The 20,127-nt window shown below is 40.3% G+C and overlaps 1 protein-coding gene across 4 annotated transcripts in view; it reads right to left on the reverse strand.

Annotated features, from left to right (window-relative positions):
• The window catches only part of LRBA (LPS responsive beige-like anchor protein), a 359,890-nt gene that overhangs the window by 33,261 nt on the left and 306,502 nt on the right, over positions 1–20,127 (reverse strand). For 3 of the 4 annotated variants that reach the window (XR_014223382.1, XM_082237533.1, XM_082237532.1), the window contains exons 48-50: positions 18,727–18,894; positions 4,067–4,156; positions 861–1,053 (exon numbers count right to left, since the gene is read on the reverse strand). Coding sequence is in view for 3 of the 4 variants with exons in the window: in XM_082237533.1 (XP_082093659.1) it covers positions 861–1,053; positions 4,067–4,156; positions 18,727–18,894 (451 nt within the window). In the remaining variant the exon portion in view is untranslated. The remainder of the gene's footprint in view (positions 1–860; positions 1,054–4,066; positions 4,157–18,726; positions 18,895–20,127) is intronic. The other variant, XM_082237534.1, reaches the window with a different exon arrangement.

Here is a 20,127-nt window from a genome sequence, read left to right on the forward strand (position 1 = left end):
GGTATGTATCTTGTAGGGCAGTTATAGCATTTTATTGTTATATAGGGATAGGCTACATTATTACGTTTTCTTGTGCAATTCCTTTATAACACTGCTCTGAAAGGTTTTCTAATGACTAGAATATTTCAAAAACATAATTCTAAAATTGCTATTAACAGAACCTGAAATAGAAGGGAACTAATTACCAGATTGTTTTATGATTGTGATTATGATTTATTAATTTCTATAGCCCCAAATATCACAGGGCAGTTCACCCCCCCAAAAAAAGACAAAATGAGAACACAAAATACATAATAAAAGCAGGAATAATAAAACAACCCCAATAACTCCCCATCTCATGAACACATTTAAAGGGCCATAGAATGTTAATCAGTCAAAGGCCTGGTTGTAGAGAATTTTTTTCACCTGCCACCTAAAGATATGTAATGAAGACACCAAGTGAGCACCACTGTGGAGTGCATTCCACAAACAGGGGGGCCACCACAGATAAGGCCCATTTATGTGCTTCAACCCTCTGAACCTCTCATGAAGGAGGCACATAAATAAGGACCTCAGATGATTATTGCAGGGTCTGGGTTGGTTTATACAAGGAGATGCTGTCCTTGAGGTACTGTGGTCTTGATCTGTTTAAGGCTTCACAGGTCAAAAGCAGCACTTTGAATTGGGCCCAGAACCTGAAATCCCAGGAATGACTTTCTAGAGGTACAGTGGGAAGGATGGAAAGTTCCACTCTCATAATGGAACTTCGCTTGTGGCTCCTAAGACCCAACCCATTACAAACAAGCATGCATCATCTTTGACACATAAAATCAACCCAACTTGCTGTTTATATCTTAACTTGCTAGCATTTCCATACTTACCAGGAAGGTTGTGCCACTTATTCACAGCAAACAGTCGATTAGCAGTGACGGTAATCACAGCAGGATTTGCCAAACCTGGTTGGGTGTTGGCTGCTACATGCGTTACAGGGGAGTTTGATGGAAATTTGAGGACCATGATGACATCTTGCTGAGCTTGGTCTGTGAACATCAATGGACTCTGCAGGAGGAGATACTGTTGAGTGGGCACAACAAGACCCCAACCACACGGAAAAAAGGAAAGACAAAGGAGGAAGAAAGAAAGGACAGGACAGGACAAAAGAAGGAAGACCCAATTAAAACAAGCAATAGCCACCGCAAATGAATGCCAATGCAGTAATTTTTGACAGGCCCATGGAAACTATCATTTTATTGAACACCTTGAGGTTTTTTTCCTTAATTACATACAGAGCGAAACAAATATTAAGAGGCCAACATTTGTAGCAAGTCACTGGCCCCATTTAAAAGTTTCCAGTTGCCTGTATGTTGCAAACAGTTTAGCTTCAACATCAGCAGAAGTAGTGCTTCAAAAAAAGTACACCCCAATAAAAAAATAAAATAGAGCAGAGAATTTTAAAAGCTGCACCAAAGCTCAAAGAATAAAATTCCAGGAAAATCATAGAGAGGGGGGGAAACAGGAAACTAAATGTGCAGTGTTTGCATACCATCAGAATTAATTTAGGAATAGCAATACAGAATTAAAAATGTGCAATGCATGTACTTTTCTACACCTTTCCATGTATTGTAAATACTATAGCTTGGACACCAGAGGCTGTCACTGATATAAGGAATGATTTGCCAATTCACCGGCAGATCCTAGTATCACCTCCCACAGAAGATTTTCAGAGGACAGAGAGGACTGCAGGAGTAAAGAGGGTTTGGTGAAAATTGTGTCCTCCACCACAGGAGTATTCCATGAGCAGAATTCCAGTCATGGAAAATTATTATCTAAGTCTAGAACTTTATGACATTAAAGCAGAATAAATTAAAGGTGGGTGTAGGGGTTGGATAAATCTAAGTTAGCTGCACTCTGTTCCCATTGAAAGTCTCTGGAACATACATAAAAATGTATAAATGAAATGTATTAGAAAAGCACAAGATTTAAACCACTATCCTAAAAACTTGTGCTGATAGACAATGCACAACGTCACTTTGACAAAAGCATCTCTCATTTTTGTATGATGTTTTGTCGACAAAGCTATTAAGCTATATAAAGCTCAAGTCAGGATTGTCAGAGTGCTTGGCTTTAATGTTCAGTTTGCTGAGAGAAATTTATATTTCCATGGAGTGTTTTCTTCATTGTCCATTAGTATTACCTGTGACTGCATCTGAGAAACTATTTCTTAATAATTAATTAGTATCTTTATGGAATTTGAATACGCTGGTAATGGCTTTTGCCTCTTTATCATCAGCAACATTACAATGCATGTACACATATGTAAATGTGTATATAAGAGAGCACATTTAGCATATTTTTATACAGAACTAATAAAAAATTAAGTTCATTTGCATTTTTATTATCACTCCTTTTAAAAAAGTTATTAAGAGTACTTAGAAAAACATATTGCACTATGAATTCCTATTTACAGTCTTTGTATAAAGGTGTAAATAAAAACAACTAATAAGCTACCCAGACACCCTTTTGAGCAAGTGGCTAAAAGCCAATCAATATTATGAGTTAATCCTCCCTGGATGCTCATTCAATTAAAGGTGTCAGTAATGCCTCATCTGATGTGGCCTCAATTAAATCCAGCTATCTGATGGTGTGAAAACACAAGGGGATACAGCAACAGCAGCCAAACCAGACAAATAGGCAGCCTTCATGTGATTGCTAATTACTACACCTGGTGCATATTATGGCTTGTGCACTTAACGCAGCCCATGGTGCCTTTAATTTCTTCTCTATACATACTCCACCTACCTCCCCTCCCCCAAAAAAAATCTTGCATTGAAACTTTTAGTGATTAACTGAATCATTATGGTGGTAAAACATTTGGCTTTGTGATGGGGAAAGCCAATGTACTAATGCACCTGAAAAGCCAATGTGTTTTTGTCTAGGAAAAACTTGATCTTTGCTCAAATTCTACTGTTCAAAACCATTTATCATCTGGTACCTGGGTTATCAAACAACAACAGCTGCAGGAGTAAAAACATGAACCTCAACGTAGGACTGATCTGCACATTTTACATTTCTGAAGACATTTGCAGATGGAGAAGTCAATTACACATCTGCTTACTTGGAAAAGCTGAGAAGTGCAAAGTGGTAACAAGATCTCATCACCGCCCAACGCTCAGACATATCATCTGCCCACCCGTTCCCTGAGAGATCTGTATAGTTTGGCTACAACTTTAGAAATGGAATGTGTGGATCAGACCACCACTGAACTTAAAAAACAAAACTGTTAAGGATTTGGAAGCTACCGTAATCATAGGATCAACATGTTGATTTCCATATTGTGTTAAAAACAGTTACAATTTAATGTTTCATATTACTTGCATACAATCATGTACCTGCATAATAATACAGCGTGAGCAACCTTGAATTTCAAGCAACTAATAAGGTAACTAGGATTCAGCTATGGTGATGTATCTTGTGCTTTTTGGTTCTTTTGCTTCCCACCAAAACCTCTCCTTCTGCTTTGGCCCATCTGCCTCTCCTCCCTCTACTTCCCATAAGTACAACTCTAACGTAGCATGGCAACCTTAATTTAGTACAGAAAATTTGTTGTCATGAAATGCTGCACATTTTAGTATTGAGCACAGAACCACAGGGCCTATGCAGAAAACTATAGATCCTATGATATATGTGAATATTCTGAAAACACACAGTATGCAAACAAACACACCTGACTCTTCAAAAGAACCACACGTTGAGTAAATGCCACACCCAAATGAAGACAATGGATGGCATCCAACGGTGTCAGCCTGCTTTCAGAACAGGTTTCCACTCTTAACATGGCTCATGCAACGTTGGATATCACCTAACAGCAAAGTACCCATCGACTCTAATGCCCTGGCTTGTATGCAATGTTCCTAAAACCTGGCTCAGAAAATGAACAAACCTTTTCTAGCCTTCATAATGTATTCAATTAATTCTATGGAGAAAGGACATTTAAATCACTTAAAATTATCTGTACTGGGAAATGAAGTGTGTCTGTATGAATTTGGAGCAGCTGATTCGCAAATAATTAACCTGGCACCTAACTTACCACCTGCATGGCAGAGCTTCTTGGAGGATGTGGCTCTATGAGCAGTTGGGAAGGAGTCTGCCCAAAACTTCGGATTTGAGCTTCAACAGCCTGGAAAAAACATAGGCAGGTTTGCATGTTAAGAGGTGCTAATTACAGGCAATAGAACCATAACTGTCACCTGAAAATGTCATTCCACACTTCTGGTTTTTTTCATCTTGAAAATCAAGCCCGTGTGTGCACAGTGGGGCTAAGTGCTTGGCACTGGTATTAAGAATGAGGTAATCATTTTAGTACTCTAGGAGCTATTTCCATGAGAAACTGCAAAACTTCATTCTGTTCCGTGATATTAAACAGAGACCAGCTATTACAATCAGAAACTCTCCTTATGGACTCCATTTTTCTTTGCTTCCACCGCCTTGTTCTGCTTGCATCACATGCCTGCAACAAAAGCTAATATTTTCAGGTACTAAGAAAAACTCAAACCTCTAAGTATTTCTACCTTTGTACTGAGCGTTACCCCAAAGGTGGAAAAAGTAGCAAAGGCCTTTAAACAGAATTGTCAATATAAAATGCAATACAAATTACATTTAGGATGGTATCAGCAGCATAAAATTTAAATGTAACAATGTGTTGTTCAGAACAACTGTAATTTAAAACTAAAGTATTTTCTATATAAGCCCTTTACTTTTCTAAATAATGAAATGAAATTTAATGAACAATATTCAATTAATTAAAAAAATTACATTGAAATGCAGAGATAAATATTTCTTAGTTTGAAGTTGTCATCCTATTGAATTGAAGCAGCCTTACTGTATGAAGGACTGCAATCTAAATGTTACTAAGTGATAAATTAATTGAAATATCTTGAAATAGCAAGTATTCATTATTTAAATATCAGATCTACTTAATTTGCTCTAGTTACAAAGCCAAGACATTTATTTTGTATCTTTTTAAAGACCTTAAGCAAATTGCTCTGGAGAAAACTACTACGCTCTTCAACGGAAAGGTCTACACTCCAGTCTTCCCAACCCTGGTTTCCCATATATTGCTGAAGTACAATTCCTATGATCTCTGATAATTGACCATGATGGTTTGGGATGGCTAGGGTTGTAGTCCAACATCATCTGAAGATCCAAGGGTGAAACTTCAAGTAAAGTTCTTAGCTTTATTTAAATGATTTGCTAATATTATAAAAATAATAACCTACACAGAATCATGACACTAATTATGACAGTTCCAATCCAATGTGGTGACCAACTCCAATTAAACTCAGAGGAACTGAGCAAGTGAATTAGCATATCTCCAAATGTGATCCTGAATCTATAATACAAGCATCTTCATACTTGGAAATAGGAACAGCTTGTGCTCTCCGGGCATCTGAGGACAGGGCTGCATGGTCTAAAGAATAAAAGACTGATGCCAAAATGGAAGCCTTGTGTTGAGTTCTCCTTCGTTTCCCATATCAAAGTGAAGTGCAATTGACCCCAAGTCTGATACTTCCATGCTGTGTACATCAGAGGCCACAGGAGCCAAATGACGTGAAGCAGGAATCAGGCTGTTGCAATGACATCAGGACAGGAGTAAATTGAAGTAGCTTTAAGGACATGGGCCTAAGTACAGTGTGTCATAATGATACTGAAGCTAAGCAGATCTGTGCCTGAATGAGAGACTGCATATGTATCCTTGAGTTCCAAGGGTGAGCTGGAAACTCAGCACTCTGCAGCCAATAGTTCTATCCCAAGGTTATCTATTATCTCTGGTCTTCAACAGTAGTACACATTTATTTACTATGCATTCCAAGAACTGCAATGAAACTGCCAGGGAGCTGGGCTTAGCTATTACTCTGCCATATAAGCTTTTCACTAGTGAAACGTTTCCCACATCAGCATCTAATTAAAAAGTAATACAATTAATCTGAAACATCAACTACAATAATACAAAATTGCACAAACCAACGTTTTAGCTCAATGCTTCTAAAACATTTCAGTAATAAAAAGTCCTATTTCTGTTAGTCCTCTGTAATAACAGAACTTTGGTTCTTTCCATAATTGTTCCAGATGCTGTAAAATGAGGCTATAAAATGAAACAAACTATAGGACTCCTTTACAATCCATTGCTCTTACACAGAGAGATAGAGAGCGTTTAGCATTTCCACATGTTAAGCTGAAAAATATGTTAATGTGTAATGAACAAATGATTAAATATTGATCACTTGTACTGATTGTGTATATACACACACATACGCAACTGGTTACCAGGTGTGTGGAATTACTTCTCTGCTTTCTCTTCTCTCTGGCAGTAATAAAGAGGCAAGAGAAACGTAGACTTTCCTTGGCAGCGTTTTAGTTTTTAATTTAATGCGTAGTTCCAGTCTCTGAACATATTATATATTCCAGTACTGAGTTTCTGAGGAGATGTGGGAGACCCAGGCTGTTTGGGAGTCATACCATCTGCCCTGGAAGCCTGCTACTTAATACTAAACATGTGGGAACAGGACTCAATTGCTCAATGAGGAGGCAAAGGAACTCTGCACATGCTCAAAAGCATTTTTTAAAAACACTTTACATGTTCCAAGCTTTAGCTCTCCTATTATAAACAAGCGATTGGGCTGAGCTTTTTTGAGCCCTGGCATAAATTAAACTCTTCTCTCTTTTAACTGTGAAAAAAAGTTAATTCAATAGTATGCAGTGCCCACCAAATAGGGTTGTAAATTTCTCCAGGAGACGCATATTAGAGAGTTTGAACATATGGATGCAGTTAAGGCAAAAACAGATGTTTGTTACTTTTCTTTGCAGCACCACTCAGAAACGAAATCAAAATTGCTTCCCCTCCGTGTTTATGTCTGAAAAGGACTATAAAACGGAATGGGAAGGAGGTACAGGGAGAAGTGGAAGACAAAATGAGAAAAAAAAAGAATGGAATTGCCTACAGTTTTAGCGAAAATAATGAGAGTGATTAAAGCAATTTCAAATGCAGTGATTGCAAGCATTACAATTTTGAGATTTAACAAAACTCGTTAATATTAAGGAAGTTGCTTAAAGCTACTTTTTAACAATCATACAATATCGCACAGGTATGTTTCTTGGATCATCTCGCATATATTAGATGGATTTATATCTATGCAGGATTCAGCAGAGTCCATCTAAAAGATTCCAATTTTCTACACAACATTGTGAATGTTGTAATACTCTCAAGCTACAAGCATCTGAAACTAAAATGTGCTTCTGTCAATCAAATATGGCGAATTATTATTTATGTATTCAAAGTTTGACCCGCTAGCTTCCTATGATTCAGAGCTCCTTATGTCCAGTTTTATCCTCACAACAATATAGGTTAGACTGAGATAAAGCACTGAGCCTAAAATCACTCAGTGAACATCCTTTCTGGCTGAGACTTAAACCCAGCAAGCAGTTTACACCACACTAGAGCTGATGGCATGTGGCACATGCTGGGGGGGGGGGATTGAGTGGAACATTTTGGTGTTGCCAGGACACACATCGAAGAAATGGTTTCCCCATACCTTTGGTTCATACACCACTTACGTTCAGCATAATTATGGCTCTTGACTTTGAAAATAATCAGTGATTTCTAGCTATTCCTTTCCTTTCAGTAGCATGCTGCTTGACAGCATCAGGGAAGACTGACTTTCCATTCAAATGGTGCAGTTGAATGGCATATTTAGGGCTGTGTGGGATACTGCCCACCCCCCAATTTGCAGGGTTTGCATAAACCCAGAAAAGGTTTATGTAGGTATATGCAGAATATCAGAACTTTGTGGGAGGAATGAGTAAAAGTTGCTCATGAGGAGTCGTCGTCCCCACTCCTCATGCTTGTGCTCCATGTTGACTTCAAATCTGTTCCCAAGAACAGATTTAGGGGGCACGTTTGGGGAGAAGTCCTGTTGTGCAAATGGAATTCATTCCGCTCCTACAAAGCTACTTAGTGATATAGATATTTTGATCTATATATGGCAAAAGTTTCTTTTGGAAGAAAAGAAGTAAATATTAAATTGTTTGGTTTTTTTAAAGGAATAATGGGCTAGATTCAAAGTCGGATGTGCAGAAAGCTGCTGCACATTTTGCCTCATATTCTTCTTGGCTGTTGTATTAATGTCTGATGAAGAGTGTTTGCTTCTCCTCATAATAAAGACAGACAGATAATCTGGTAAAAACAGTAAGTATACTTTTACCAAAAATACAGTTGATGTTAAATGTTTTGAAGTTGTAGAAGCAAATATCAACTGTTATGAACTGCGGATAACAGAAGCCTAGCTTTTCCAATACTAGCAGGCAGGATGGCAAGTACCAAAGGCCAAAGTCACTCTGGATGTGATTTGCTTCCCACAAGTCATTTTTTTACTGATGCATCAGGTACCCATCAGTAGAGAATGGAAATTAGGTTGGGCAGGAAAATAAACGCAGCTCTGAAAGTCTTATGCTCATATCATGAGCTACTAGGAAAACCTAACAATAATATGTTTTCATCTGCAATATGTCAATTATCAAAGATTATGTGCAGAAACTAACAGGGCTCTATGTTGTCATTTTTATTTGGTTGTAGAATTCTGACTGGATATTATTTTGGGGTGCCACTACTTCTCCCAAGGTGCTCTTTCGATGGAGTGTGTGTGGGGGGGAAGAGGAAACTTCAGAAGGCAAGGGGGGGGGAGGTAAAACTTTTTAAAGCATAATCACCGGGTCTCCAGAACTCCATTATACGTAAAAAATAAACTTTATGTGAGAAGGGGAAAATGGTGTATGAAAACCTACTTTGTCCAGTCTAATTATAAGAATAGCTGTTGTGGGCAATTACATTACAGCCAGTGAGTTAAAACAGAAAAGTAATTACAGTTTGTGAAAACAAGGATTTATTTTCCCTTTCAGAGTCATGCAACTTGCTCTAATCTGAATCTGTACATTCCAGGCATATTAAACTGAGGCCTAGTGCAACTTCAGTGCAATCTCCAATTCATGCAAACTGTCCATCTACTACATTGTAATCCCAGCTGCCAATCTGAAATAAACCAGTTAGTCAGAGCAGACACAACCTACAGAAACAAATGTCACTCAATAATGTTCAGAGGCACTGGGTTCATGGATAATTTCAAACAGTATCTCTGTCTGGAACACTGATGTGCTCATTGAGAACACCTAAATCTCTAGCTACTGGAAATAAGCAGATAAAGTGGAACAAGAAAAATAGGCCTGCAAAATACTTCAAAGAGACTTAAGAGAAAATGCCAAAGGAATTCAAAGAAACTTGAAGGAAGAATGACTGAATGTAATGCATGCAAGAGTGCAGATACTTTGGGGATGGCGCAGATTTCATTATGAGATTAGGAACCATCACACTTATTTTCACACAGTATGAGAATATCATTCAGGCTGTACTGCCACATTTCACGGTTAACAATGTTGGATAGCAGGGCAGAAAAGCGCTCAGCATAATGATACCAGGTCCTGAGTTAAGTTCTACTAGTAACTAGACATTATGGAGAGCAAAGGGAGAGCTCAACAAATGGCTGTCGGTTTGGACAGCAGTTGTGTTTTCCCCCCTTAAGTCTAGTTCTCTACCCCAGATTGTTAAATTAAATGGACCTTTGAATTTACTGATAAGAAGGTAATTCTTATTGCTTGCTCTTGTGCCGGAGCCAACCGAGTTTCGTTTCTCACGGTAATTACAAGGTGTGCTGAAGAAATTATCACACTACTTTGTTCTTATTTATATCAAAATAGTGTTACTTAAAGAGAAACATCAAATGCTGATATTGTCATTAAATCACCATTTAAAACAATACACAGTTAGTACTTGAGAACAAAGGTTTTTCCTCACTAAATGGAGTTTGCTTTTAAAACTTTAACTGGTAATAGATACAAGCAGAATACCCTTTCCTCAGAGGATCCTTATCCAAACAAAATGAATTCATGGTGAAGTATGAAGCAGGTTCTCCTAAAAAAAAAAAAGGAACCCCCAAACACACCCCTGAATATATTACCATCTTGCAGTGGGCCTGTTTTTCACTAAGCTTCAGAGAAAGAGATCACAGCCCAGTGCCCAGGACTGTTGACAAGCTAAACTCCAGGTGGCCATGAAAACAATGTATTTAGTTTTGATATGTTCTTTTTTAAAAAATAAAAAATCTGGCACAGTTTTATGGTATTTTAAATGCAGGTTTTCAATTAAAAACAGACTAAACCTTAACATTTATTTAGCTTTTCACAGTTTCTGTGCTGTGTGCTGTGTCAAGCAAACCATCTGGGCAACACACTTCTGGCTAGTGAGTCTTCCAACATATTTGTTTCTACAACACTTTCGAATTGTGCATAAATGTAGCATTCAGTTATTTTATTCACACATTTGAAATATACTCCTTTGCTGCAGCGTCCTGTAATCACTTTACTGAATTTCTAAGACATGCATCAAAGGTTGTACTCCATCTGCATGTAAACAAGACCTGCTGATAATTTAAAAGTATTTAGTGACTGTTAAGACTAGGCTATAAATACAAATGTGTTTAGATTTCCTGAAAGATTCACTAGCTCAGCTGTCTTCATCTGATTTAGAGCTGATATACCTGGCTCCCACCATGGATGAAAAGGACTGAGAAGTCAAACATACTTTCTATCTGATAGGATAGCAGACTTGCTACTGCTGTCATTAAATTGAGGTAAACTAAACATTGCTGATGCTGGTGAAAAAAAATCCCATCATTCAAATGCTGGCCTGTATGAAATAACCAATTTTGGAAAATGCTCAGGCTCAATATATGTCAGACCTTCAGAGGAGTGGAAAACAGGAAGTGAGGTAGTAGCTACGCAGAGCTCTAGGTGTTCATTTCCATCATATCTGATCCACAAAAACTGGGATTCTTCAGGGTTTTTGAACAAAGACTAACACAAGAAACGGCAGTAAAAGTGAAGGCAACAAATGCTAAGGAAGAGACTAATTTCTATTTAGTAATTGTATGTGGGCCCCAAATATCAGAAAGAATGCCTCCACCCAGACCAACCCCATCCATTCACCAAGATCTGTTGAGGAACCCCATTTGGTGGCCCCTGTGCTAAGCAAAGGCTTGCATTGCAGAGGTTTGGGGGATGGCCTTCCCTGCAGTGGTTCCAGATCTCTAGAACAGCCTCCCTTCTGAAGTGTAACTCGTCTCTACACAGTTTTCCATTCAATGTCAGGGGAAGGCACAGCTCTTTGTGCAGCCTTTTGAGGAGGGATTTTATTCATTAAATTTATATCTTGTCCCTTCCTGGCAAGGGAGGCAAGCACACAAACGGGAAAACATCTAAAAACAATTCCAATACAGTGGTACCTTGGGTTACAGACACTTCAGGTTACAGACTCCACTAACCCAGAAATAGTACCTTGGGTTAAGAACTTTGCTTCAGGATGAGAACAAAATCGCACGACGGCGCAGCAGCAAACCCCATTAGCTAAAGATGTACCTCAGGTTAAGAACAGTTTCTGGTTAAGAACGGACCTCTGGAACGAATTAAGTTCTTAACCCAAGGTACCACTGTACAGATGCAGATTCAGAAAGATCTCTGCTGAAAAGGCTTCTTAGAAGAGAATGGTCTTAAGTAGGCATCAAAAAGGCAAAAGCAATGGTGCCTGTCTAATACGCAATTAGAATTCCAAAGGCCACCACACTAAAGATCCAAATTTTGTTTTGCATGTAAATCACCTACTGAAGAAAGCAGGTGAGACAATCTTTCAGGTGTCTTATACCAAGCTGCATAGGACTTTACACATTTGAACCAGCACCTTGAACTTAGCTTGGTAGCTAACTGACAGGAAGTGCAATTCTCCCAGCAGTGGCCTAACATGGTGGCTATATCCTGCTCCAATTTGCTTATTGCACTAGTTCCAAACCAACCTCCAGGACAGTCTTATATATAGCACGTTGTAGTCATCCAACCTGGTGTTAAGCAGATTTCTGAACTATCTTGGTTCAGAAACAGCCATGATTGTTTTACTGGATGAAGCTGGGGAAAAAGTATTCCTAGCCACTGATGTCACCAGGGTCTAAACAGCAAAGATGGATTTAGGACTATAAATGACATGCATGGTAACCTTAGAATGTTTCGTTTCACTTTCTGCTGTTTGTTTTATCTGTGAATGCTACTGACATTTATTATGATGTTAGTTATTTATTCTTCAGTATGGTTTTATTGTTTATTGTGGACCACTTTGGGACCTTCAGGTAAAGTGTGGATTATAAATACTTCAATGAATAAATGAAGCCATTTAAAAAGCAAGCTATTTCTGATTACTTATAGCCTCCTCTTAGGTATCTACATAGTTCTATTTTAGTATTAGAAAGATGTTTAGGATATATGCCACAAAGAGGTGCATCTCAGCGCGTCTGCACTAGTATTTTCACCTATCTATATGTCTGAATGCAACACAAGAGACCTTTCAGATTTCTTCTTGTGTTGATAAATCTGCTAATCACGTGTTTAAATTGGACTTTACCAATCCACATAGAATTGCCTACAGAAAAGTGAAAAAGCAATAAATGGATTTCAAAACTGCAGTTCAGATGCATAAATTAACCTATTTTTTCTTGTTCATAATAATAATAATAATAATAATAATAATAATGTGAGATTAACTTGCCTTGGCATTTATCTTATGCAGGGCTTTCTATCATACCGAGAGAAAATAATTATACTTTGAACACAATTTCCTGATGCCATGTAAAGCAGTGTGATTTGCTTGGTAGTGTCTGTTTCTATTGTTATATTATTTTACTTATATATTTATTGCTGCCTTCTGTTTGAATTTGAAAGCCCATGCATAAATGAACGATTGTACACTATGCATTCCAGGAGATGAGTTACACCATCTCTTTTTAAAATGCACTATATCACTTCTTTTTTAAAAAGGCACAACCTTGTTGATTAATTGATAGTGACTTGAATATGACTTTTCAAAAACTGTGTTCAGTTATAATTGTTCTCTGAGGCCCTAATATCACACAATAGGAAAATCTGAAACTGTTTAGGGAAGTCAGCAAACATTCTCAAGGAAACAAAGTCTGGAAACCTATGCTGACACTTGGGACTAAGCCCCATTGAGCTGAGTAGATAAACACAGGATTGTGCTGTAAGGTAGTTTGGGGTACTGAAAGTTAAAGTATCTGTGCTGTGATTTCTAACTAATAGCTTCGAAAAAAGGATGGAGCTTCCATTGGTAAGCTTATTCGCTGTGGGAAAGATAGTGGTCAAAGGAAGCTGCTCTGAATTTTGGAATGTGAGAGTAAGTCCTTGAGGAGATGGATTAACAGACAGAGAGATGATGAGCCTGTCAGAGGTGCATGACAAATTCATTTATCACATGGATTGGCAATTTATCACATGCATATCAGTATGATTACAGAGAGATATGCACACAATCAGATTTCATATTACTTTTACCTTCACTCATAACTAAAAGCAGAATAATTCACCTTGGGTTGAGGTGGTACCCAATTCTTCTTGGAATCTTCAAGATATAATACATCAGAACTGATGTCACAATTTTTAAATATATACACACACATGCATTTTACACTGTAGCCATGGGATATGAGGGAGATGGATATAAGATTCTACTTTTCAGCATGTTAGCTATTGGGAGGTTAATTTGGAGTATGCATATTTAGCACACTGATGTGTGTGTATAATCACTCCTAAACATACACCAGAAAAGTTCTTAGATTTAAAAAATAAGAATTCTTGCAGTTTTAAATTTAGAATAAAATCTAATTTTAAGAAAAACAGCTCGGAAAAGGAAATGTGTAATCTAGAATATATTAGCAAAACCTTTCTTCTTCATTATCTACTTTCTTCTTTTATCATTGCTTAGTATGGTTTTTTAAAACACTGACTCTCTTAAAGATGCACACCTGAACGGCAACCATTGGCCTCTACATTCAATTGTGCCATATGTGGTTAAAGATCTGGAACACATGGAGCTGCTTTCAGGGACATTTGTTCTGAAAACCTCTCCAGCCATTGTTGCTGCATATGGATACAGGACGGATTCAAACAATTATAAAGACTATACTTGGTTTTTATTGCTGGAGATTATTTGTAAGGGATAATTTGTGACCTAACCCTGAAGCATCTTAGAGTCTGCTTCCGCTCATAATCTCTTCTATCATTGCAGTCCTGACCTTTCTAATGCTCCTTTTCACCCTTTTCCTGATCTATCCTGCAGAACATGGGAAGGAATTAAAATACAAGAGAGTAAATACAAACCCCATGCTCTTGTGTGGGAAAGCCAAGGAACATAACACAATTTCAGCAGAACAACAAAAGGTTGAAGTCTTTTTTTAAGATGTCTCACAACATTTCAGAATAGATTTCTAATCATTTATTTATTTATTTATTTATTTATTTTGGCTAATAAACCCTTGTTTTAGGCCAAAGCACAAGCGAACTTGCCTCTCAGTTTTATTGGCAATACAGCTGTTTTGGGACAATTAAAAATTACATAAAAGTTTAATGTGCTGCAGGCTGTTATGCTGATCACATCATGGAAATAGTAAAGTAGGTAATAAAATCCTTTTATTCAGAAATCATACTGATGCTAGTTTGCCACATGTGTTAACTATTTGGGAAATCATTATAGTGAGAAATAATGTGTTGGTTTTTAGCATCCGGTACTTCTCGGCAAAAAATTTTTATGCCCCGTTTCCTTTTGGCTGAAAACACAAATTTAGACACACCCTGAATGATTTTATCTTTGCTTCTAAGGACCTAACTAGATATTACAGGGGATACATGACTGCCATGAACCAATGTCTCCCCCACATGTCTGCCCAATAGCAACCCATAAATGTAATGCATGATGGAATGTCAACAACACTTTTAGCATCTCCCTATTTCATTCTGGTTAACTAGCTCCTGCTTGCAAGGGACATGGAAACACTGGGTGTGATTATATCAAGTTTACTTGACCAGGGGTTTAAAATATTTCTATCACCAAGCCCCACCCACACACCCCCCGAGAGTGCTGAAAATCATTGAGACCTACCAGCCACAAAATGGTGGCCAAGAGATGGAGCTGGTCATAACAGGGGTCACAGCCAAGCTCTTTATCCATTGTAGTGTGTGGTCCTGACACTGGGCAATTGCAACAGTTAGGGATTCTGATGGTTTACCACCCATCTCGCTGCCTAGCATCTTCCTGCCTGAGCTTACAGAGCTGGGCTTGGAGGCTGGGTTGTACACTCCTAGACTGCTGGTTTGGGGGGACTTCAACATCCATGCTGAGGCAACAGACTTTGGGGTGGCTCAGGACTTCATGGCTGCCATGAAAACCATGAGTCTGTCCCAACATGTCACCAGCACATGTGGCAGGCCACTCTCTGGACCTTGTTTACTCAACTGGGCAGGAAGAAGGTGATCTGAAAGTGGGGGATGTTGACATCAGTCGCCGAGTGGCAGTGAAGGAAGCAAAGAGAGCATTCTCTGCTGCCTCCCCTGCATCCTTACTATGCATTTCGGCACAGCTTTTCAGGGCAGTGCACGGCCTCTTACAATCTGGCCTGAAGGAGGTGGTGGAACTGACAGCAGCTTGCTGTGACTTGCTTGCAAAGCAAAATGAGGACATCCACCGGGATTTTGACTACAGCAGATTAATCTCAAGGGGTGTCCAGAGCACTTAGTCCTGTTGTGTTGGATGTGTTTCAATTAGCAAGGCTCAAGGATGTGGACATTGTGTTTGGATCCATCAGGACGATGACCACTTGAGCCCCTCTTGGCTGATAATAACTGGCAGGGAGGGAACATCTAGCTGGGCCAGGGAGGTGATAAATGCCTCCTTGCAAGAGGGGGTGGTCCCTGCTTGCTTGAAGAAGGCAGTGGTAAAACCACTCCTCAATCAATCCTCCCTGGTCTCATAAAATAAAAGTAACTACCAGCCAGTTGCTAGTCTCCCAGAGGGTTTGCTTGGGGCGTGTTCTTTGGCCCCATGGAGCCTTCAATGTGGGCTTCCTCGGGGTTCTATTTCATCCCCTATGCTGTTTAGCATCTTCATGAAACTGCTGAGTGGAGTTATCCAGAGGTCTGCTGGTGAAACAGAGCTCTACTTCTCCTTTACATCTGCAGGTGTGGCAGTAGAAGTGCTGGACCACTGTCTTGCCTCAGCAATGGACTAGATAAGAAGCCAACAAACTGAAGCTCAATCCAGGTAAGACTGAGGAACTATTTGTGGGCGGTTCCCTAGACCAGATGAATGGGAGGTGCCTGTTCTTGATGGGGTTACACTTCCTCTGAAGGAGCAGGTATGTGGCTTGGGGGTACTGCTGGATTCTTTGCTGTTGCTTGAGGCTCAGGTGGCCTCAGTGGTGTAGAGCAGTGTTCCCCAACCTTGGGTCTCCAGCTGTTTTTGGACTACAACTCCCATCATCCCTCGCTAGCAAGACCAGTGGTCAAGGATGATGGGAATTGTAGTCCAAAAACAGCTGGAGGCCCAAGGTTGGGGAACACTGGTGTAGAGTGCCTTTCATCAGCTTTGGCTGGTGGCCCAGCTGTGCACTTATCTGGTCAGGGGGAGTCTAACTACTCTTTCCTATGCTCTGGTAACCTCTAGGTTAGATAACTGCAACACATTATATGTAGGGCTTCCTCTGAAGACAATTTGTAAACTTCAGCTGATGCAAAATTTGGCCATCAGGCAAGATAGTCTGAGCATATAACACCAATCTTGGTTCGACTGTACTGGCTGCCAATTAGTTTCTGGGCCCAATTCAAAGTGCTGGTTTTGATTTATAAAGCCTGACTCAGAACTTCAATACCTCAAGGATCACCTATCTCCATAGGAACCTACCCAGACCCTGCAATGATAATCTGAAGCCCTTCTTCATGTGCCGCCTCCACATGAGTCTGAAGGTTGGAAACATGGCTCAGTTTGTGGAATGCTCTCCCCACAGAGGCTCAGTTGGGGTCTTCATTATACACCTGGCTGGGTTACATCCTATACCCTTTTAAATGTGTCTGGGGGACAGGGTTATTGGTTTGTGAGGTTTTTTTGCACTTGTTTTTGTTGTGCATTTTATGCTTTTATCTTGTATTTTTATGTTGTGAACTGCCCTGAGATCAATGGTTGAAGGGCAGTATACAAATTTAATAAATAATAATGAATAATATTAATATTCATTCTTTGATTTAAAAACTATCCATCTGAAGCACTCTAGGCTTTTCCCTAAAAGCCCACAATGTGAAACCTGACAGGAACATTTAGAAGTATTTCATTATTTTATTTTATTTTACTTTACTTACCATTGTATTAAACATCTGTATCAAGATATGCCACTACTTTAAATATCTAGTAAAACTACACTACTACTTTATACAGCTAAGATTTTAAAAGCATAAGCCACAATCCTGAACGATGTAAGGATATGGATTAAGCTTTTGATACTTCCGAATGTGGTTTAACAGCACTTGCTACTCTCTGAATAGCTGTCGTTCCAAATCCCCCAAACTGCTTTTTAGATTTTAACTTGAGAAGCATTGGAAGGGAGGGAAGTTTCTAAGAGAAGCTTTAAAAGAAGATGTTATGAGCATACAGTAGTGTCTTTCTCAGATGTTACAATCTGGGACCAGCAGTTACCCTGGCACTGCATTCATGGTTTTCTCTGAGTGCTTGACAGAAACTTCTGCTAAGAAAGCTTGTGCTCTAATTGGGCTAACAGAGAGATAATGTACGTGCAGTTACCATTACGCTTCCATGAAACCATGCTATGGTGACCGTCTACTTGCTTGCTAGCTTGAGATGGGAAAACAGCAGGAGCAGCTGCATTAGCACTCTGCACCCTGGAAGCAATATAAAGCACTATGGTGGTTGCCTAACTCAGCAACAGGGAGGGTAGGAAAGAAGCCAAATAGGACAAGGTGAGCAAAGCAAAACTGCAAAACCGCCTCACTGGTAACTTGCAAGGGTGAGGTAATTGATAAACAATCTAATCATCACAGATATGAATAAACTAAACTTATTTTGCAATCTGTTTTGTCAGATAATTGTTATTCTAAGGTTCTAATGTCTGCTTTGAAAATCATAAGGCAAGAAAGACCCAAACAAACTGCACGTTAGTAAGTTTAAACCAATGTAGTTTTGTTATCCCGTTTTGTTACTGTTATCCAGTAGTGATGTATGGAAGTGAGAGCTGGACCATCAAGAAGGCTGATAGCCGAAGAATTGATGCTTTTGAATTATGGTGCTGGAGGAGACTCTTGAGAGTCCCATGGACTGCAAGAAGATCAAACGTATCCATTCTTAAGGAAAGCAGCCCTGAGTGCTCACTGGAAGGACAGATCGTGAAGCTGAGGCTCCAATACTTTGGCCACCTCATGAGAAGAGAAGACTCCCTGGAAAAGACCCTGATGTTGGGAAAGATGGAGGGCACAAGGAGAAGGGGATGACAGAGGATGAGATGGTTGGATAGTGTTCTTGAAGCTACCAGCATGAGTTTGATCAAACTGCGGCAGGCAGTGGAAGACAGGCGTGCCTGGCGTGCTCTGGTTGGTCCATGGGGTCACGAAGAGTCGGACACGACTAAACGACTAAACAACAACAACAAAGTTTTGTTATTGTAACACACATACATAAATTGTATGAATACTAATGTAAGAACGGAGTTCTTTGTGACGCTTTATTCTCCCAGACATTAACAAGCTTACCTCTCTCAGTACTGGGTCAGTTATTGAATTGAGATTGACAGCCCCTTCATAGGTCAAATAGTAGAACACATTTAGAGATCTGACAGCCTCAGGCCCTTGCTGTTTGTAGCCAAAAATCAGATCAATCCACTGGTGGAGCTGGCAGGAAACAAATTCGCTCTCCAAGGCCTGCAAAAGAACACAATACTGTTTATGTAGCTTCTTATTTCCTGACTGCAATGTTACTTAACAATAATGAAATAGTTACAATACATAATTGGTTTGGAAAAAATATGTTTCACAAAGGCAGAGTTAGTGCAACAGTAAACCATGGCTTAGTGCATGGGTAGGCAAACGAAGGCCTGGGGGCCGGATCTGGCCCAATCGCCTTCTAAATCCAGCCTGCGGATGGTCCAGGAATCAGCATGTTTTTACATGAGTAGAATGTGTCCTTTTACTTAAAATGCATCTCTGGGTTATTTGTGGAGCATGGGAATTCGTTCATCCCCCCCCAAAAAAATATAGTCCAGCCCCCCACATGGTCTGAGGGACAATCGACCAGCCCCCTGCTGACAAAGTTTGCTGACCCCTGGCTTAGTGCTATGTGGATGAGTCTCAATGTGCCCAGGCAAAGCATCAGGCCATTCTGTGCAAATGTTGATCACGGCTCATACAGTGGTGCCTCACAAGACGAAATCAATTCATTCCGCGAGTTTTTTCGTCTTGCGATTTTTTTCGTCTTGCGAAGCACGGTGTCGGAAAAGTTTTGGAAAAGCTTCAAAAATCACCAAAGTCTCCAAAAACCTCAAAAAAGGGGGGTGCTTGGGAGGGAGAGGCGGGCGCGGGGCGTGGGGGGAGGCGGGGCGGAGGTTGCTGCCTGAGCCCCCGGGATCGGTTCAGCTCACCTTGCTCCGACCCTTTGCACTACAGTCGGCGCCGTCTTGCTGCTGCTGCTGCCGCAGTAGTCAAAACTCCTACTGGCCTAAAAGTTGTCTGGTGCAAAATCCCTTCTGCAGCAGCAGCCCAAAAGAAAGCGAGAGCGTCAGCCAGCCAGCCGCCCGCCGCGGGCAGGAGGGAGGGAGGGAGCGTCAGCGACGGTGGATGCCTATTGCCCCTGTTGCTGCTGCAGCCGGCCAGCCAGCCAGAAGCACGCGAGCGGAGAGGGGTGCATCCAGCCCGTTGGAGAGGAGTGCGGGGGCGCGTCCCCTGTGGCTCCCGAGCTGACCTTGCCTGGCCCAGCGCCTTCCGCGCTGCCAAAGGGCGACTCACCTGCTGCCTGCGCTGTGCCGGGACTAACTCGAGTGGGGCGAGGAGAACACACACTCGCGCTCACACACAACAAGAGGCAAACTTGCCGCATCTGTTGACGTCGCGGGGTTGGAAAGCGCGGAGATGCAGGTAGGGGGTGCCCCTCGCAGGGCG

The sequence above is a fragment of the Podarcis vaucheri genome, assembly GCF_965113315.1.
Source record: "Podarcis vaucheri genome assembly, chromosome: 9".
Classification (NCBI taxonomy): Eukaryota; Metazoa; Chordata; class Lepidosauria; order Squamata; family Lacertidae; genus Podarcis; species Podarcis vaucheri.